The sequence below is a fragment of the Mauremys reevesii genome, linkage group 8 (assembly GCF_016161935.1).
Source record: "Mauremys reevesii isolate NIE-2019 linkage group 8, ASM1616193v1, whole genome shotgun sequence".
NCBI classification, from domain to species: domain Eukaryota; kingdom Metazoa; phylum Chordata; order Testudines; family Geoemydidae; genus Mauremys; species Mauremys reevesii.
The window spans coordinates 100,984,751-101,003,378 of NC_052630.1; the positions used below are offsets into that span (position 1 = coordinate 100,984,751).

The 18,628-nt window shown below is 41.8% G+C and overlaps 1 protein-coding gene across 20 annotated transcripts in view; it reads left to right on the plus strand.

The window, feature by feature from the left end:
- The window catches only part of LOC120371080 (BEN domain-containing protein 5), a 1,353,498-nt gene that overhangs the window by 854,378 nt on the left and 480,492 nt on the right, over window positions 1–18,628 (plus strand). For 13 of the 20 annotated variants that reach the window (XM_039486567.1, XM_039486564.1, XM_039486565.1 and 10 more), the window contains one exon: window positions 296–2,704. The exons of 2 other annotated variants lie outside the window; for them this stretch is intronic. In XM_039486567.1, coding sequence (XP_039342501.1) covers window positions 296–2,637 — 2,342 coding nt within the window. In that variant the 3' untranslated portion in view covers window positions 2,638–2,704. Of the gene's footprint in view, window positions 1–295; window positions 2,705–6,186; window positions 6,539–6,667; window positions 6,863–18,628 lie in introns of those variants that run through there. 5 more of the 20 variants (XR_005584133.1, XM_039486579.1, XM_039486578.1 and 2 more) reach the window with 3 other exon arrangements.

Here is an 18,628-nt window from a genome sequence, read left to right on the forward strand (position 1 = left end):
GATGAATTAAAAACTTGAAAAATATTTCAAATATTTTTACCGCAAATTTTCATAAGAAAAACTAACTTGCAATTTATAAATAAATTATATTATGTATATTAAAAATACTTCATTAAAACTGCAAGAAACATGTTTTAGTATTAAAGTATATTTTAATTTTTTTTGTGTAAAAAGAAAATGCGATCATTTTTGTCCAGAAAATCCAAAATAAATTCGAAGTACCCTAAGTGGTTAAGATATCACAAGCAGGTACATTATAAAAAAGTGTAATGCTCTTGTTCATTGCTTTTTGAAGATCATAACAAGAAACATTTGGATGCAGTAGCAGCACAAGAAGATTTGGCCATGGCTTCAACAAAAAAATCAAATCTGCCCCCCATGATTGATAGCCGATTTACGGAAAAGGATCTCAATGATGTCTTTACTTTTGAATTTGAAAAGCCCAAATTTGGGCTTTTGGGAAAAGCAAAGAAGAAATCAGCAACGTGCAAGGTGGAAAAGGAAGTGAATGGTGAGCTCAAACCATGTAGCTTCAAGACAAGTGAAGCAAGTGCCGTGAAAAGTTTCAACCTTTGGCGGCATGTAAAACGTAACCATCCTGAAAACTATGCAGCTCTGGTTACAAAAAAGGACCAGGAAGATGAGGCAAAACAGAAAGCTGACGCAGCTAAACGACATTCATCTGGCTCTTTGAAAACTCGTGGAGAAAAGATTTTTTGTGGAGCTTCATCTGAAAAGAAACCCAAAATTGAGCAAACAAAACTTGACTCATATTCGAAGTCCTCAAAGGTTACAGTCACCATGGATGCCAATACTTTCCGTGAAGGGCTGATGGAAATGGTTTGCTTGAGTTCAACACCGCTCGCTACCTTCAGGCTAAAGAACAAGGGATTCCAAAAAATTGCAGGTGAAATGGGTCGGCAGCTTGGCATTTCGACGGGGCATGATGCGGTTCGTCATTTAGTTGTCAGCACAGCTGAGTCGGGTCGCGAAGAGCTCAAGAAAGCTTTGGAGCAAAAATTGTGCTACCTGAAAATGGATGCAGCAACCCGTGGAAACAGAAATTTCCTTGCAATCAACGCTCAGTACTACGAAGAAAGAAAAGATAAAGCTGTGGTAAAAACCTTGGACATAATCGACACTGAAGGGCGTCACAATTCTTTGTATGTCAAAAGTCAAGTAAAAGCTATTTTAGAAAAATTTGGGATCAGTGAAATGCAAGTGCTGAGCATCTGTGTTGACAATGCAGCAAACATGACGTGTGCTGTCAAAAATTTCAGCGAGGATGATGAAACCATTTCTACCTCTGAGAACAGGGATGTGGACAGAACTGAAGCTATTTTGCCTGATGAAGGAACTAAAGGAATGGATGAAATCGAACTCAACGTCATGGATGCTGCTGCACAATGGGTTAATGATCCTAGCCTCATACTTCCAACATGGCTTTATGAGGACGACTCAAAAGTCCAACTGATGAGGAGTGGTATTCACACTCTTCAGTTGGCAATCTGGGATGGACTGAACAAAGAACATGCGAAGAAATTTCTGGCAAAAATTCGACAAGTCGTTGTCAAACTACAAACCCCAAGTATTCGAAGTGTTCTGCTTGATCTACATGGGGTAACTCAATCATTGGATACTGTGAGTTGCTGGGGTTCAACATTTGCGATGATTGATCAGCTTCTTGTTTTTCAGTCTTACTGTGAACAAATGGCTGCTGCTGGAACAAGAGAACTCAAGTTAACAAAAGCCGAATGGGACGAAGTGAAGAACCTGCGAGACCTCTTGGCAAAGCCAAACCAAACAACCATGAATCTTCAAGCTGTTGATGTAACCCCGGGAGTTTTAATGAAGGAATGGCGAAAACTGTCAAAATTCTTGCAAGGAAATGGTGGACAGATTGCAGAAGGAATTCTATCCTCCATGCAGAAACACGAAGAGAAGCTTTTTGACAATATTCATTTTCTTGCTGGAGTTTATGTTGACCCACGGTATCGGATTCTTCTTACCTCAAGGGAAATACCAAAGGCAAAGGAAGGCCTCCTTGATATTGCTCGACGTCTCGAAAAACAAAATCTATTGCTACATTTGAACTTGGCGAAAGAGGTTGAAGAAAAGGAAACACAACAAAAGGAGTCAACAATCAAATTTGCGGTTTCTGAAAGTTCATATCCTTTAGAAATACCAGGTTGTTCTCAAACTTCCGTCTCCTCTCTGAACTTGTTCAAGCATCCATCCCTGAGATGTCTTCAACCATCACGGGGGAATGGAGATAATTCAAGCATCAATTCTTCAGAAGATGACGACTTCGAAAAGGAATTGGATAAACAAGAAAGACGCCAGCGAGTTTCTGCGATTCATAATTGTAATGAAGCATTATTCGAGAGAAACTTTTGGGAAGATTGTGAGGCGATGGAGTCTATTGGTAGGCTAAAAGTTAAGTCTGTTTTTGAGGCCATTCACAGCTACCCACACCGCATTCAGGCTGCCTGTAGAATTGCTTCAAGCATGCCAACAACTCAAGCTAGTGTAGAGCGACTGTTTTCAACTTTAAAGTTCATTTTAAATGATTTGCGGCAGCCTATGAAAGATGACTTGATTGCTGCAATAATTTTTTACAGAATGAATTATGAATGATTCTAGTTTGTATCATTGATATTTAAATTGTTTTAAAAGTCTGAATAAAAATGTTTTCAAAATTACAGTATGCACTTTTTTATTTAGTTAAAAATTAATTTGAGTTGGAGCAGAGAGTCGGAGCGGAGCTAGAGCGGAGCAATTCAAAAATTTGATTGCTCCAAATCCCTGATAAAAAAGATAGAGATGCTACCAACATCACTAATGGAGTGTAGATTTTTTTTTGTTTTTAGTGTAGTGATTTTTTTAATAGGGGGTATTTCCATTGCAATATAGCTTCAAGCAATAAGAATCCTGTTTTCTCATTCATGATCTCTACCTAATACTCATTTGCCAATTGAGAGTTGTAGCCTGGCTGGTGCACCTAAATCGCGCTGTTTTATGTAGGTAACCTGCCTATCATCCCCCAGCACTCCCTTTATACGGGCTTAGGGCAAGATTATTAGAAGGTAGCACACTATTGTGTCTGTAGCAAGAGAGAGAGAGAGCAGCATATTAATCTGCTGTTAGTTCACAACCTTACCCCACCAGAACCCTCCTCCTCAAACTGTGGTTGGGAATGACGTACATACACACCAGAGTCCCTTCTCTTTCCAGGGCAGATATTTGTAGAGAAACTGTGGGTTCATTATAAACAGTATCTCTCCCCCACCACACCTCTAGGTCCTCGCTTGACCTGCTCTCATCACCTCTTCAGGTTATTACTTCCCCCATTATCACCATTCTCCCTTTGCCACACATCCCTCAAAGTGTGTCCTATAAAGTTCTCTTACTTCTACAGTGGTGGTTCTCAACTTATTACACATGGTGGGCCGCATATGTGGCCCACTATGTGTTATCTGGGCTGCAGGGGGCAGGGCAGTGGTAGCCCGGACCCTGAGCTTGGACCCCCACCATGCGGAGCCTGTTGGCTGCCCGGGCCCCCGGACCTGTGGGACTGGCCACCTGCCCAGACCCCTGCAGCGGGCCTGCTCCTATCCTGGACCCATGCTGTGCGGCTGCCCCAGACCCTTTGGGGCTGGCCGGCAGACCCAGACCCCCACCCTGTGGAGCTGTGTGGCTGCCCAGATACCCACCTGCCCAGACCTTTGCCATGGGGCCAGCTGCCTACCACAGCCCACCCTGAACCCCATCAGGCTGGCTAGGCCAGCCAGCTGCCCTGACTCCAAACCCCTGCTGCCTGGCCCCCGGACCCCACCACGAGGCTAGCTGGCCTGACCCCGGACCCCTGTTGCAGGGCCAGCTGCCTGCTGCAGCCCACCCTGAGGGGCAGGGCTGGCTGCCCCGACTCCAGACCCCTGCCATGTGGCTGCCCTGTGGGGCTGGGTGGCTGGCAGACCCGGACCCCCACCACCTGGAGCTGCACAGCTGCCCCAACCCTGGACTGCTGCGGTGCAGCTGCCCCCACCCCGGATCCCTGCTGTGGGGATGGCTGCTGTGGCCCACCCCAGACCCCATGAGGCTTGGTGGGGCTAGCCAGCTGCCCTGACCCCAGAGCCCCGCCACGTGGCTGCCCTCACTCCTGGAGCCGGCTGCCTGCCCTGGACCCCGCTTGGGTGTGCCAGCTGCCCCTGCACCTAGAGCTCATGGAGCCAGCCGCTGCCCAGACCCCCACTGCGTGGCTGCCCCAGACCCTGGTGGGAGCCCCAGATCCCTCACCAGCCATCAGCCCTAACCCCAGACTCCTGCCACGCAGGGCGGGCAGGTGATCCCGGCACACTGGCGACCGTTAGCACATAGCTTGGCCCACTGAGATCTGCTTCACTATAGACCATCTCCCCATGCAACCTGTGATACGTGTAGGCAGAATCAGGGGATGCCAGAGCGATTCTTCTGCTTGCAACATCAGGCAATCTGTGGGCCTGATATCTTCCTCTAAGTCCAGCTTTCCTGGTTATCAGCAGGGTACTGCCAATTGATGTGTAGACCAGTCCCTGAAACTTTGAAATTGATTGGATGCAGTGTTCAAAAGTTATCACAATACAGACACAGGAATGCCACAACATTGAGTGTGGGGCCTTGCTGTGCATGAGCGATGACACGGACTGTGCATCTAAACAAAGGAGTACAATTCTCTCTTACACACCTGTGCAGACTACCTGAATCTCAGATCCAGTTGTGTAGGAGACAATGGGGCAGTTTGTCTACTTACTCCCTCCACATAGCTGGACGACAAGGAATGGGTGGACCCCATCTCACCGATCAGTAGCTAAACCAACAGCATTATATATACCAGCAGTAAATTACTCCCCCTTGTAGCCCTCTGGGGGGCGGACAGGAAGGAAGCAGAGGAGGAATTGTGGCTCATGGGGTATGTCTGAGTCACAGTGACTCCTAGGGCCACTTTTGAATTGATACAACTTACACATCAGCCCTTGCTCAGGGCTGTGGTAAAGTCACAGTATTGTCTGTATTTATGTGGCAGGTCCCTTGGGCAGAAACCCCCTATTTGTTACGAATAGTTCAGTGGTATACTACTGACTTTTCTATAGTGATGTAATATTCTGCCTTGAGCACAATGAATCTGTCAGAGTTTCAGTTAATTCCCCCATTGTTTGCCACATTATTTCAAAAAATATTTTACTGCCTATTGGCATCCCAGTTATCAGTCTGTCTGCCAATTGGTTTTATTTAGTAATAGCCAATACATTTTCCAGTGAAGAGTCCATAAAATTCACATTGTTTCAGATGTTTTCACCATTTTCTAGTCCCAGAATAGTTTATTTAAAATACATTCTAAAAAGATAGAATTAGCCCTTAAGGTGGCTAAACATCTCTTGCTGCTTAAAAATCCCTACAGTGTAGTATATTATACAGAAGTTATAAAAAGTCTGATGTCCGAGCACGGTTATAAACCTTGTTAATGCAAAATATAATCTTTCATAAAACTTCTGAGCAGCTTCAAAATGAGCTACAAAGCATGAATACTTAATTTTCATAACTTTTTAATATGATGCATTAGCAACATTATAAAACTTGTTAATTAAGCAATAATCTCTATAGCTTTCTAGTATGTGAAGCAATAGATGGCTGCTAAAATTGATTACTAGCCAAAGCAAAGCAGAGATTGTTTAATCAATCTTGGAAGCTATTTATTACTAGTAGCCTGCCCCACAATAGAAATTATTTCAATTATAAAACATAACAAAATGGACACTGGATTTTAAGGTGCTGAAAGTAGGGAGCTGCCTCTCTAATTCATTGCAGAAAAACATTAGATCCTGCAACTTGCTAAGTGCCATCTGGGGATGGTAGAGAGTGGTCTCAGCTCCCACTGACCTCATTGATTTGATTTGATTATTATTTTGTATTTATATTCCAGTAGAACAGAGCCCACAATATGCAAAGTACTGTACAAAACCAGAGCAAGATGGTCTCCACCCCAATCTGTTAAACCAACAACATACAAATGGCTGGGAAGAGATGTAGAACCAAGATATAGCCATATTAATGTTTACTACATACATTTTTTAAAAAATGTGAAATAAATGTCCTCTATCTCCTACTGCTGCTCCTCCTAACCACTATTATTTGGCTAATGTCTTGTAGGTGTGACGCTAGAAGTGACTTGAAGGAGGAAAGGGTAGTGGCCTGACAGATCATTTTCAGTAAGGGTGTTCCATGTCGTCTGGAAGAAAGCTCTCAGACTGTTCTGGGAGATGTGGACAAATGAAGGGGTTAAGGTTGGCATTGATGACAGAGAGGGTAGGAGTGACACCATATGAGTCTGGATTTACCCCCATTTCTACTCGTGAGGCCAGTGAAATGTCATAACTTGTGAGCTTATTGTGCCCTACAAAGATTCAAACATGGCAAGCCTAAACTTGTGCCAGATAAAGGGGACCAAACCAATGAATCAGAGAACCCTTTTATTGTACAATAGAACACTGAATTAAAAAAATATACAAGTTGCTTATGAAGTGCTGGCTCGATAGTAGTTTGAGCATGTTTTATTTACTGTACTGATTTCCAGCCCAGGGCTAAATTCTTTTCTTAAAAATAACTGCTGTTCTCTTACCTTTTTCCCCAGAATGTTTGTATGACAGAATAGCACAAGAAACTGTGGATGAAACTGAAATTGCACAGAGACTCTCCAAAGTCAACAAATACATCTGTGAAAAAATCATGGATATCAATAAATCATGTAAAAATGAAGAAAGGAGGGAAGCAAAGTACAATTTGCAATAAATTTTGGATTTTTAATAAAGTCTTAGTGTTTTACTTATGTCGTCGTCTTGATTTGTGTGGCATTTTTGCTGATGCGATTGAACTGACTTTCAGTGTGGATCTCGTTCTGAAATGTTGGTGTATTTTTAAGGAGTTTTGTAAAATGGCTCGATATGTAACCTGCTTTAAAAGTGATTTCAGATATAGAATCATAAAAATGTAGGACTGGAAGGGCCCTTGGTAGGTCCTCTAGTCCAGTCCCCTGCACGGAGGTAAGGCTGAGTATTATAGAAGACTATCCCTGACAGGTGTTTATCTTAACCTCCAATGACTGAGATTCCACCACTTCCCTACGTAATTTTTTCCAGTGCTTAACTACTCCTGCAGTTAGGAAGTTTACCTAAAACCAAGTAAGCCCATTACTTGTCCGGTCCTCCAGTGGATAAGGAGAACAATTGATCCCCCTCCTCTTTTATAACAACTTTTACCTACTTGAATACTTATCCTGTGTCTCCCCCCCCTTTCTCTTTTTCAGACTAAACAAACCCAATTCTTTCAGTCTTTCCCCACAGGTCATGGTTTTGAGACCTTTAAACCTTTTTTGTTCTCTAGATTATCTCCAATTTTTCCACATCTTCCTTGAAGTGAGGTGCCCAGAACTGGACACTATTCCAGAACCTTATGAGTGCTGAGTAGAATGGAAAAATTACTTGTATCTTCCTTACAACACTCCGGCTAATGCATCCCAGAATGATGTTTGCTTTTTTTGCTACATTATATTGTTTCATATTTAGTTTGTGATCTACTATAAGCCCCAGAATCTTTTTCTGCAGTACCCCTTCCTAAACAGTCATTTCCCATTTCGTATTTGTGCAATTGATTATTCCTTCTGAAGTGTAATACTTCGCATTTGTCCATACTGAATTTCATCCTATTTATTTCAGACCATTTCTCCAGTTTGTCAAAATCATTTTGAGTTCTAATCCTATCCTCCAAAGCACTTGCTACCTGTCCTGGCTTTATATCATCCACAAACTTTATAAATGTACACTCTGCCATTATCTAAATCATTAATGAAAATATTGAATAGAACCAGACTGAACACAGATCTCTGCAGATCCCCACTCAATAGGCCCTTCAAGCTTAACGATGAGCCATTAACTTCTCTCTGAGTACAGTTTGCACACACTTTATAGTAGGTTTGTCCAGGCTACATTTCCTTAGTTTGCTTATGAGACGGTCATGTGAGAACATATCAAAAGTCTTACTAAATAGCGCAAGTCTATTAACTAATGCAGTAGTCCATTAAATAGTGAACGTTCAAAGGAGAGTGAAACTCCCAGGTTGTTCCAATGCATTGCAACATGCCAACTGTAGTTCTGTATAGGTTGTGATTCTGCAAACAGTGACCTGCATTTTTGTTCTATTGAAGTCTGTGGGACACTACATGGACAAATCTCTATGCAGGATCTGAGCCATAGTAAACCTCTGCTTAAAGTGAAGTTATGGTGAAAAGAAAAAAAAAAAAAACTCCTTATTGTAAGAAAGTTTCACTGTACTTTGCAGTGCTCTTTCCTGAAACTGCCTGTAAATTTGCTTGCTTTTATGATCTTTTGTTTCTATTTTAATATATTTTGTCTAGAGCAGCTAAACAGTGCTCCCTTAAAACTTATCTTGACCAACTGGGTCACCATTAGTTTCAGTTTAAAAACAAAACAAAACCCACAACTCTAAACTTTTCTCCAAGTTTTAGTGTATGAATGACTTGTGAACACTTCTAACTGGAACTCAATTGATGATCTTTTCAGACATAAGGGAAACTTTCAGATAGAAAGTATTATTTATGCAGCCTCTTCAGAAGGTGTGTTACAATTACTCTTGGAGCACTACATTCTTAATGGTTTTTGTTTCTTTTATGAACATATTAAACAGTAATAGAGAATATAAAGAATCTGTATGCAAGAAAAATGTGTAATAGAAAAATAAGATCTAGTACTAATTGTATTGAGTCCATAAATGAGCTATGGAACTATTTGAACACAAGCTTAAGCATCAAGAGAATTTATTTTCTGGATTGGAGTCAGGCTTATGACACAAAATCAAAGAAATATTTGCTTGTGGCATGACCGAATGACCCCTTAATGGTTGTAACTGGATGAAATCAACGTCTTCTAGTGTCTTGTTTCATGCATGGGATTTGGGATTAGATGCTATAGAGAAAAGAATTTAAATCCTGCAAATCCATAAACAACTGAGCAATCTAGGAGATAGTGTCTAACTGATAGCACTTCTATAAAACTGTGTTTACAAAAGTGTGGTTATCAATAATAGGTGTGCAGTGTTGGAGCTGTCAGTCTCAGGGTGTAAGCTTTGCAGTGTCAGCACTAACTTTCTCACTCAGGTGTGACCCCCCCCACACACACACACACACGTTGCAAGTTTCTGCGCTGTAAAGTGGCAGTGTAGACAGTGCACCAGCACTGGGAGTCGCGCTGGTAGCTACTCCCTTCATGGAGATGCTTTTTTTAATAGCGCTCTCCCAGCTATATGGTGCCGTAACTACACAGCCATGTTAAAGTGCTGCTGCGGCAGATAAATTCATGCAGGATAGGTCCATCAATGGCTATTAGCTAGCAATGGTGTCCCTAGCCTCTGTTTGCCAGAAGCTGGGAATGGACGACAGGGTGGATCACTTGATTACCTGTTCTGTTCATTCCCTCTGGGGCACCTGGCACTGTCAGAAGACAGGATATTGGGCTAGATGGACCCTTGGTCTGACCCAGTAGGGCCATTCTTATGTAGTGAAGACATGACCTTAGACATGGTGGGTGAGGTAATAGCTTTTATTAGACCAACTTCTGTTGGTGAGAGAATCCTTTGAGCTACATAGAGCTCTTCCTCAGATCTGGAAAAGATAAAGTATGACAGCTAAATGCACGGTTGAGCAGATAGATTGGCATAAGTAATTAATACATATTGATGTGACCATTCAAGGTGAAGTTGTCCCTGAACACTCCAGTAGTCGTAGGACTAATGGGGGTTAGTGGGTTACAGATTGTTGTAATAAGCCATAAATACAATATCTATTTAGACCATGATTTTTAGTGTCTAGCAAAGTTATGAATTTAAGCTCCCAGGCTTGTATTTTCAATATGTTGTGCAGGTTTCTGTTGAGTATGAGGACTGAGAGGTCAGATATAAAGTGATCACTTTGTAAAGAGTATTCACCACAGATGATAGGGTGGGTTTTTGTTGTTTTTTTTTCTTTTGGTCTTTTATCAGATTGTTCTGTAACCCACTAACCCCCCTTTTTGTCATATGACTGCAGGAGTGTTAAGGGACCAGGGCACTTGAATGGTCCCTTAGAATATGTGCTAACTACTTATGCTAAACTATCTGGTTGATCTTGTATTTAGCTGTGACACCCTGAGTACTTTCCTGGACTTAAAGAAGAGCTCTGTGTAACTGGAAAGCTTGTCTCTCTCACCAACAGAAGTTGGTCCAATAAAAGACAGCCACCTTGGTTATCAATAAGTCAATTAGTTCACTAATTTGAGTGTCAGCACCCTTCCTTCCCAAAAAATCAGCTTTTGGTAGTTTTGGGATGCTTACAAAGCCTTATCTTCTTCCTTTAAACACTTGAGTACTGATAGGTTAAGGGATATTGTTCATTCCTATTGAAACTGTCTATATGTATCGGATAATTTGAAAGTAGCATTGCAGGGATTCTTCTAGGGGATTTTAAGGAAAAATTAAATAGACAAATGACGCATGGTTCAGTGGATGCATTATAAATCAAAATAATGCAGTATAGTGCCATAAGAGCACTCATTTCAGTGCTTTGTTGGATCAGCGCCAAAGTATTTATAATTCGTACATTCTGAGTGTTGAGCCCATTCCATGTAATTCTCAAAGTTCTAAAATACAAACAAACATTCCAGTTCTTTTGTTGTCTTTAGAAGTGCTATAATTACACAGAAAAAGGTATGGAACTAAGTATTAGCCTTAAAAGCATCACTATTCCAGACAGAACTTAAATGCTTTCCTGAACTGGGGTCCTAAGTAGGAAAAAACTGTGTTTCTACTATCAGCGTATGTTTCACTTTTTTTTTTTTTTTTTTAGTTAAAGAGCAAAATAGAGAGAGAGTTAGAGAAACAACTAGTGAACTGGGTTCCACTTTTCTGGCAAATACTCATGAATCGATCTTTAAAAAAGCCCTTTAGGCTTAGAGAAAATTTCTGTCATTCCCTCTCCCTCTCCTTCCTGCTACTCCTGGAACTGTCAAACACTGTACTGCTAATATAATTCCACTGTAACATTCTTTAATAAGATGATGATTCTACTCTCCTTGAAAGATGAATATAAGCTAAGCTTATTTGAGGCAATATTTCATGAAGCCTGGGAAAAGTAGATTAGTGCTGAATCAAAGATTAGGGCTCTAGTCTGTCTCCCCAAAAATCAGAGATTCAGAGTTTGTATGAATAACCAGCACCAGCATCCTAATAGAGCTTTTTCTAGACAGACTTAGCACATCAGACACTCTTCTGCACATTGCTCAAGAATTCAAAACTATTCAGAGAAAAGATCTCTGAAGATCCACCTCTCAATGCTGACAGCATCTACCACCCTAGGTCCAAGAATCTTTCTGCTACATACATTAAAGCACCTGGATGGTGCAAAGAGGTTCACTTCTAAAGTAAACACTGTGTATCACTGGGAACGGCTAGCTAACGTGGGTTGAGTTAAATTGTACAGCTGGCATTTACTGTTAAATTAGAACCAATTGAAGTTTTGTTTCGGTTGACATTAAATAAGTTGGGCATTCTGAAGGCAGTACCTTCCAATTATGTGTTACATTTTTAATGCTATGCATTTTTCTGGAAACAAGCTTTTCTAATAATGGACTGGTTTCATGCACATTGTAATTGAAACTAAGGGTATGGAAGGCTTTATTGTGAACAGTAATCCTGTACAAACAATTCCTTTGATCAGTATCCATTCTTTACCTCTTCCTTTTGAAACAGTATAAAGAACAGATAGGCTTTCCCCTACTTTATTTACTGTTTCAAGTAGGCAAAGCTGTCATGTGACTCTACAGAATTACCCACCAATGGAAAAGTATATACGTTTGTACTCCTAAATGAGGCAGATTTTTCTGAATTAGAATGTTGATTGCTAGATTTACTGCAAATTTAATGTCAATATTTTTCTATTGCAGCTACCAATCTAGTAAATGTTTTAACTCTTCCATAATCCAGCCCAGCTTTGTGTGGCGTTAGTACCATCAGTGTGGTGGTGGTACCACAATGTGTGCAACACATTGATTTCTAGTTTTTGCAAGACTGATGCCTGCAAACTTTTCCCAGTCGCCATATATATTTGATGTTTTATAACGCTCAAGCAGATACAGTGGACACAATTACAGAATTTTGACCTGAAATGATAAGATTTTATTAAACTCCATGGCAGCTCTAACATTCTGAGGTTAGCACTGTGCTGTCATTTGATAGTGTAAACTTGGATTTGTAAATATCAAAAGAAAAAAACACTTCAAAGGGACCAACTTTTATATTGTCCTGGAGATCAGTGCAAACTGTTTACCTTCTTTTCTCAAAGGGGGAACAGAGTATTGTTACATAAATGATCTCAGTTCTTTGTTGCCACACATTACAAAGTACAGCAGTAATATTCATGACCTGATCCATAATAAAGTGCCTCTGGCATTCTTGCAAAGGAGAAAGATTAGAGCTAACAAAACGGGCTTTATTTTCCATTAATGATTGTATAAGGGAAATGAGCTATTATATTAAAGGAGAGAATCCAAACAGATTTTAATATCTCACTCATTTATACAAAATGCCTATCAACTCAATTAAAAAGAGCAGGGGAAAAAAGCGTTTGTCAGATCTGCCTGTTACAGACAGGTTTGGCTTTAGTGATGCTTTACGGAGATGGAGGATTTTTTAATACAGTCAGTCTAGAATTCTTGTATTTATTTAGTCATGTGAAAGTAACTGTCAATTGAAGCAGCTTGTTATATTGCATCTGGACAGCCAGGGAGTTTGACTGTCAAATGAAAGTGCAGTTCCCCTGCAGGAAGCAATTTCATTGCACTGCAACTTTCATGCTGTATCTGATGGGATAACTGTGCTACTCCTTTGTTGTCTTAAGTGTAGATTATTGTCCTATTGGAGGTTCTAAGTAGCAATAAATTGAGCTATATTAAGTCCAGGCTTTTTTGGTGGGACTTAATGAGATTTCAAGATCATTAGACTATGATCAGCCAAAATGTGTGGACTTTTAAAAATAAAACTAATAAGCACAGATCACTATTTAAAATAATGTTTGTCTTGACAAATTAATGGAGAGCGAGGACATTCTGAATTAATGCTGTCACGTTAGCCTTAAACTCAATTGTATCTAAACAATGTTAATCTCAGGCAGTAACAATATTCACGATATTGACTAAAATTAAATGTGTAGATGCAATGAACAAGCTGTGCTATTTTATAGCCTGCTTGTACCCAGTTTAAGTAACTTGGCATGGAACTCTGTCTCCTCGTCTGATCCTACTCCCATGAAAATCAATTGCAAAACTCCTGTTGACTTCAGTGGGGTAGGTAGGATCAAGCCATCAGCTGGAGAATGCTAGGTACTCTGTCACTTATCAAGGGCTGATTTCAAGTCTCCATGTGCCAGCTGGCAACCGGAATTTTCTTCCTTTGCTGGGCTTGCATCAACCTTAGTATAAACTTAACATGGTGGGGTGTTTTTGCTGAATTTCTTTCTAGTTGTTCTTTGTCGTGTAATGTGACATTATTCTGATGTTATGATCTGTTTAGCTCTGTATTGGAAACATTTAGTTTCTTTTAGATATTAAAAATCATTTTCATTAGAGGCATATGTGAAAAATGCAAAAATCCTGAAATCATGGGTTTTCAAATATTGAAAAGTCCAATTTTGTGGACTATTTTTGAATGAAAAAATTCAAACTAAAATTTGTTCATATAGGACATATGCAGAAATTTGCAAGTTTTCAGTGGGAGAGTGGCCATATTTCAGAAATATCCTGGAAAATGAAATGTGTGGTTCCTCAGAATGGATCGTTGAAAGATTTTATATGAAACTTTGAGTATATTTGTTTTTTTATGCCTCTGATTTTCAAAGGGTTGGCTGGTCTACACTACATAGTTGGGTTTCCTTAATTACTCTATTAACCACTCTGTAAAATGATGGAGTCTAAATTAGCTGTTACCACTCAAGAAAGAGATTGTGGAGTCATTGTGGATAATTCTGTGAAAACATCCACTCAATGTGCAGCAGCAGTCAAAAAAGCAGACAATGTTGGCAATCATTAAGAAAGGGATAAATATAAGACAGAAAATATATTGCCTCTATATAAATCCATGGTACGCCTACATCTTGACTACTGCATGCAGATGTGGTTGCCCCATCTCAAAAAGATATACTGGAATTGGAAAAGGTTCAGAAAAGGGCAACAAAAATGATCAGGGGTATGGAACAGCTTCCGTATGAGGAGAGATTAATAAGACTGGGACTTTTCAGCTTGGAAACAAGACTCAGGGGGGCGGAGGGGAAAAGATGTGATTAGCGGTCTATAAAATCATGACTGATATGGAGAAAATAAATAAGGAAGTAGTGGGATTGCACTCGCAAGCCTCCTCTCTCTGTTTGTCCCTGCTCCAGAATAGAGCATTGCCCCCAGGCTCCTTCCCTGGAGGCAGTGTCCTTGCCCTTTCAGGGCTTTTTGGGCCCCAGCTCTTAATTGTAGTGGCCCAGCTGCAGTCCCCCTTCTGAGGTGCCTTAATGTCCAGGCCACTTTCCCAGTGGCTGGTGAGGGGCAGGGGGCCAGGCCTGCCCTCTACTCTGGGTCCCAGTCCAGGGACTCTACAGATCGTAGCCATTCACAATGTCCCTTTAAATAGACTGTATTGCTGCTCTAATTCCCTGGGCCACTTCCCCATGGCTCCCATGTATTCTTCACCCTTATCTCAGAGCCTTGTCCTTGTGGAGTCCCAGGAGCCAGTGTAAAGCACCATCCACTCTTCTCCAGCTCTGGCAAGGAACTGAACTCACTTTGGCCCTGCAGCTCTTCTTATACTGACCTGCTGGGTCCTGATTGGCTGCTTCCCACACAGCTGCTCTAGGCAGCTTGGAGGACCACTCTTCTACCCTTTCCTGGGCCAGAATGTGGCAGGGCCACAAGGCCTCCAGCCAGGGGGCCTCAGGCCTAGTCCACCCCCTCACAGGAAGTGTTATTTACTCCTCATAACACGAACTTGGGGTCACCAAATAAAATTAATAGGCAACAGATTTAAAGCAAACCGAAGGATATATTTTTTTCACAAAATGCACAGTCAGCCTGTGGAACTCCTTGACAGGGTGTTGCGATGGCCAAGACTATAACAGGGTTCAAAAAAGAATTACATAAGTTCATGGAGAATAGGTCCATCAATGGCTATTAGTCAGGATGGGCAGGGATGGTGTCCCTAGCCTCTTACCATAAGATGGGAATGAGCAACCAGGGAATGGATCACTTGATGGTTACCTGTTCTGTTCATTCCCTCTGGGGTGCCTGGCATTGGTCACTATCAGAAGACATGATACAGGGCTAGATGGACCTTTGGTCTGACCCCGTATGGCCGTTCTGATGTTCTCAACTACATTGCTCAGGGCTGTGAAAACTTTCACAACCCATGTGATATAATTAAGTCGACCTAAGCCCTAGTTTAGATGCTGCTAGGTTGACAGAAGACTTCTACCATTGACCTACCTACCGCCTATCGGAGAGGTGGATTTACTACAGCGATGGAAGAACCCCTTCCATCCCTGTAGTGTCTACACTGCAGTGCTTCGAGTGTACTTGATGGAGTCATAACAGCATCAATCAACTTAATTGATATTGTAATTTTTTCATCAACAGCATTGTAGAATTGTGAGGTGGTGATTCATACAATGTTGAGGCAATAAAAATGTTACCAAGTGCAGCTATTGTATATTTCATGCTCAGTGGGTAACTTTTTTAAATTTTACTATGTTGGACATTTAAAATGATTTTTCCACTATATTAGGCTTCCTAAATAGGAAAAGACAATGAATTGGACTTAAATTCATTTTTGAATAACTATTCATTTTTTATATACTTGGCTGGTCATTTACTTTAGTACTTTGCAAAACACAAATAGAAATAATTGTGAGTAAGAACTTTCCACCTAATTTTCACGTGTGTAATCCTGCAAGTAAGTCATGTCCTTTGTTTGGGACACCAATCTGTTGCTATGGAAATGAAAATTATGTAAACCATAATCCCACAACTGTGGCATCCATTGATCCTGCAGTGATGTCATACCGGAACTCAGTGTAGAGGTGAAGACAAGTCAAAGGTCTTATTATAGCTTTGATAATTAGCAAACACAGCCAAAAATGGAAAAATATTTAAAAGTTTATAGAATTTTTGCTTAAAGCCTTACATTTAGAAAGTTTTTTCTACTTAGTAAATGGTTTCTTAAACCTTTCTCCACACATTGCAGGCAAGTATGTGACATTCTTTCATGTTCTTGTCACCTATTATCTGAAACCATTTGTAGCATTCAAAAAAACAAAACAAAACATCCCAATCAATCAAAAACAAAGAAACAACCCCCCCCACACACATCAGGCTGTTTGCTTTTATGATAAATTTCAATCTGATCTGATTTCAAATTCTTGCGAGATTACACCATGAAAATTCAATGAAGACTATGAAAAACAGCTTGACTTTTGATATGGTGTAACTGTTACAGGTAGTATGAAATATACTACACAGGAAACGTATGGTCACTGGTAACTGTGTATCTTTCACTCTTAAATGAGCTATTATACATTTAGTGCCTCTAGAAGAAGAAACATGTTTGTTGTGTTGGACAGAGTTTATTACCAAGTAATAATAATCTCTGTGAATGACTTTGTCAGGGAGTCCCAGTGAATGAGAGAAATGTAAAGGAAGAGCACTAGAATGTGTTGGCAGTACTCTCTTACTAATGTACCAGAACCCAAAGCATCAAATCCATGAAGCTTGCGCAGTGTGACTTCAATAGCAAAAAAGTACTACATTGAAAATTATGGTCAATCAGGTTGGATCTTTCTTAGTTTAGCCAAAATTTCATTGAGATTTGCCTGTTGTTTTTTTTAAATATATTGAATGCTAAGTTAATTGACAAAGGTATTGTGTTCACAATTTGCTTTGCCTGTTTTATTTGATCTTTTTAGCAGAGGGACGTTTTCATGAGAAATGCCTGTCTAAATAATGTTTGACATTGAGAGTTCCAGCTAGTCAACAGTTAAAATGGTTTTACGTTTGACCATGTCTAAATAGACTATTTTAATGCAGTAGTTTCAGTACTTTGGAATACTGTATGTTCAAGGCTGGATTAAGGCAACCTGGGGCCCTAGACGCACACAGGTTCCACCCTTACGGCTCTGACCCCTGCCCCATGGCTCCTCCACCATTTGCAATGGCAGTGGCCAGGGCTTCTCCTCTTCCAAAGGGATAGGGCTTGGCAGAAGGGTGTGGACGTCCAGCACTCTCACCTCCATTGCTAGAGTGTATCTGCTTGGGTGAGTAGGCCAGGCTCACTGTCTTCTTCTCTCTTGCCACACACCATGTCCTCTGCTGGAGTGGTGGCAGGGACCCACAGAAAAATGGCTCTTGGAATTAACATCATCTCTGAATTTTTTCCTCTAGAACAACTGCTCTAAGGTGATTTAGGCTCCTGTGGGCATAGTTCAGTTTTTAAAGTGGGGTTTAGGCTCCTAAAGCAGTTAGGCACTTTGGAATATTTTACCTGTAGGCTCTTTGCAGATTTAGCAGACATTGTTGCGTCAGTTAAACTCAGTTCACATAGCCAGATTTTCTTTTGTCAGCCACAAGGGCTAGAAAATTCTTTTTTTTTTTTTTTCAAATGAAAGCTCAGACTCTGATGTGATCATCATTCCAAGAGCTAGGGCTCTCGGCTAGTGTTGCCAGACATCCAGTTTTTGACTGGATCGTCCGGTCGAAAAGGGACCCTGGTGGCTCTGGTCAGCACCGCTGATCGGGTCTTTAAAAGTCCGGGCGGCAGTGCTGTGGGGCTAAGGCAGGCTAGTGCCTACCTGTCCTGGCACCGCGCTGCACCCCAGAAGCGATCAGCAGGTCCGGCTCCTAGGGGCCACAGGGCTCTGCGCACTGTCCCTGCCCTGAGCACTGACTCCACGCTCCCCTTGGCTGGGAACTGTGGCCAATGGGATCTGGAGGGGGCGGTGCCTGCAGGCACCTGATCCCCTGCCTAGGATCTGGACCTGCTGACTGGGAGTCGCCTGTGGTAAGCCTGCACCCTAGCCGTGAGCCCCCTCTTCATCACCGTCCCACCCCAGAGCCTGTACTCCCTCCCGCACTCCAACCCCCTCCCTCAACCCACAGCCTCCTCCCACATTCTGAATCCCTGCCCCCCCCCACAGTCTGGAGCCCCAAACCCCTTTACCCCAAACCCCTCATCCCCAGAGCCCACACCCCCAGACAGAATCCTCACCCTCTCCCGCACCCCAGCTCCCTGCCCCAGCCCAGAGCCCCCTCCCACACCCCGAACCCCTCATTTCTGGCCCCACACCCCCAGCTAGAGGCATCACCCTCTCCTAGACCCTGACTCCCTGCCCCAGCCCAGTGAAAGGGAGGGAGGGTGGGGGAGAGCGAACCACCAAGGGAGAGGGAATGTAGGGGGCAGGGGCCTTGTGGAAGGGGGCGGGGCCTCTGGGAACGGACAGGGCTAGGGTTTTCAGTTTTTTGTG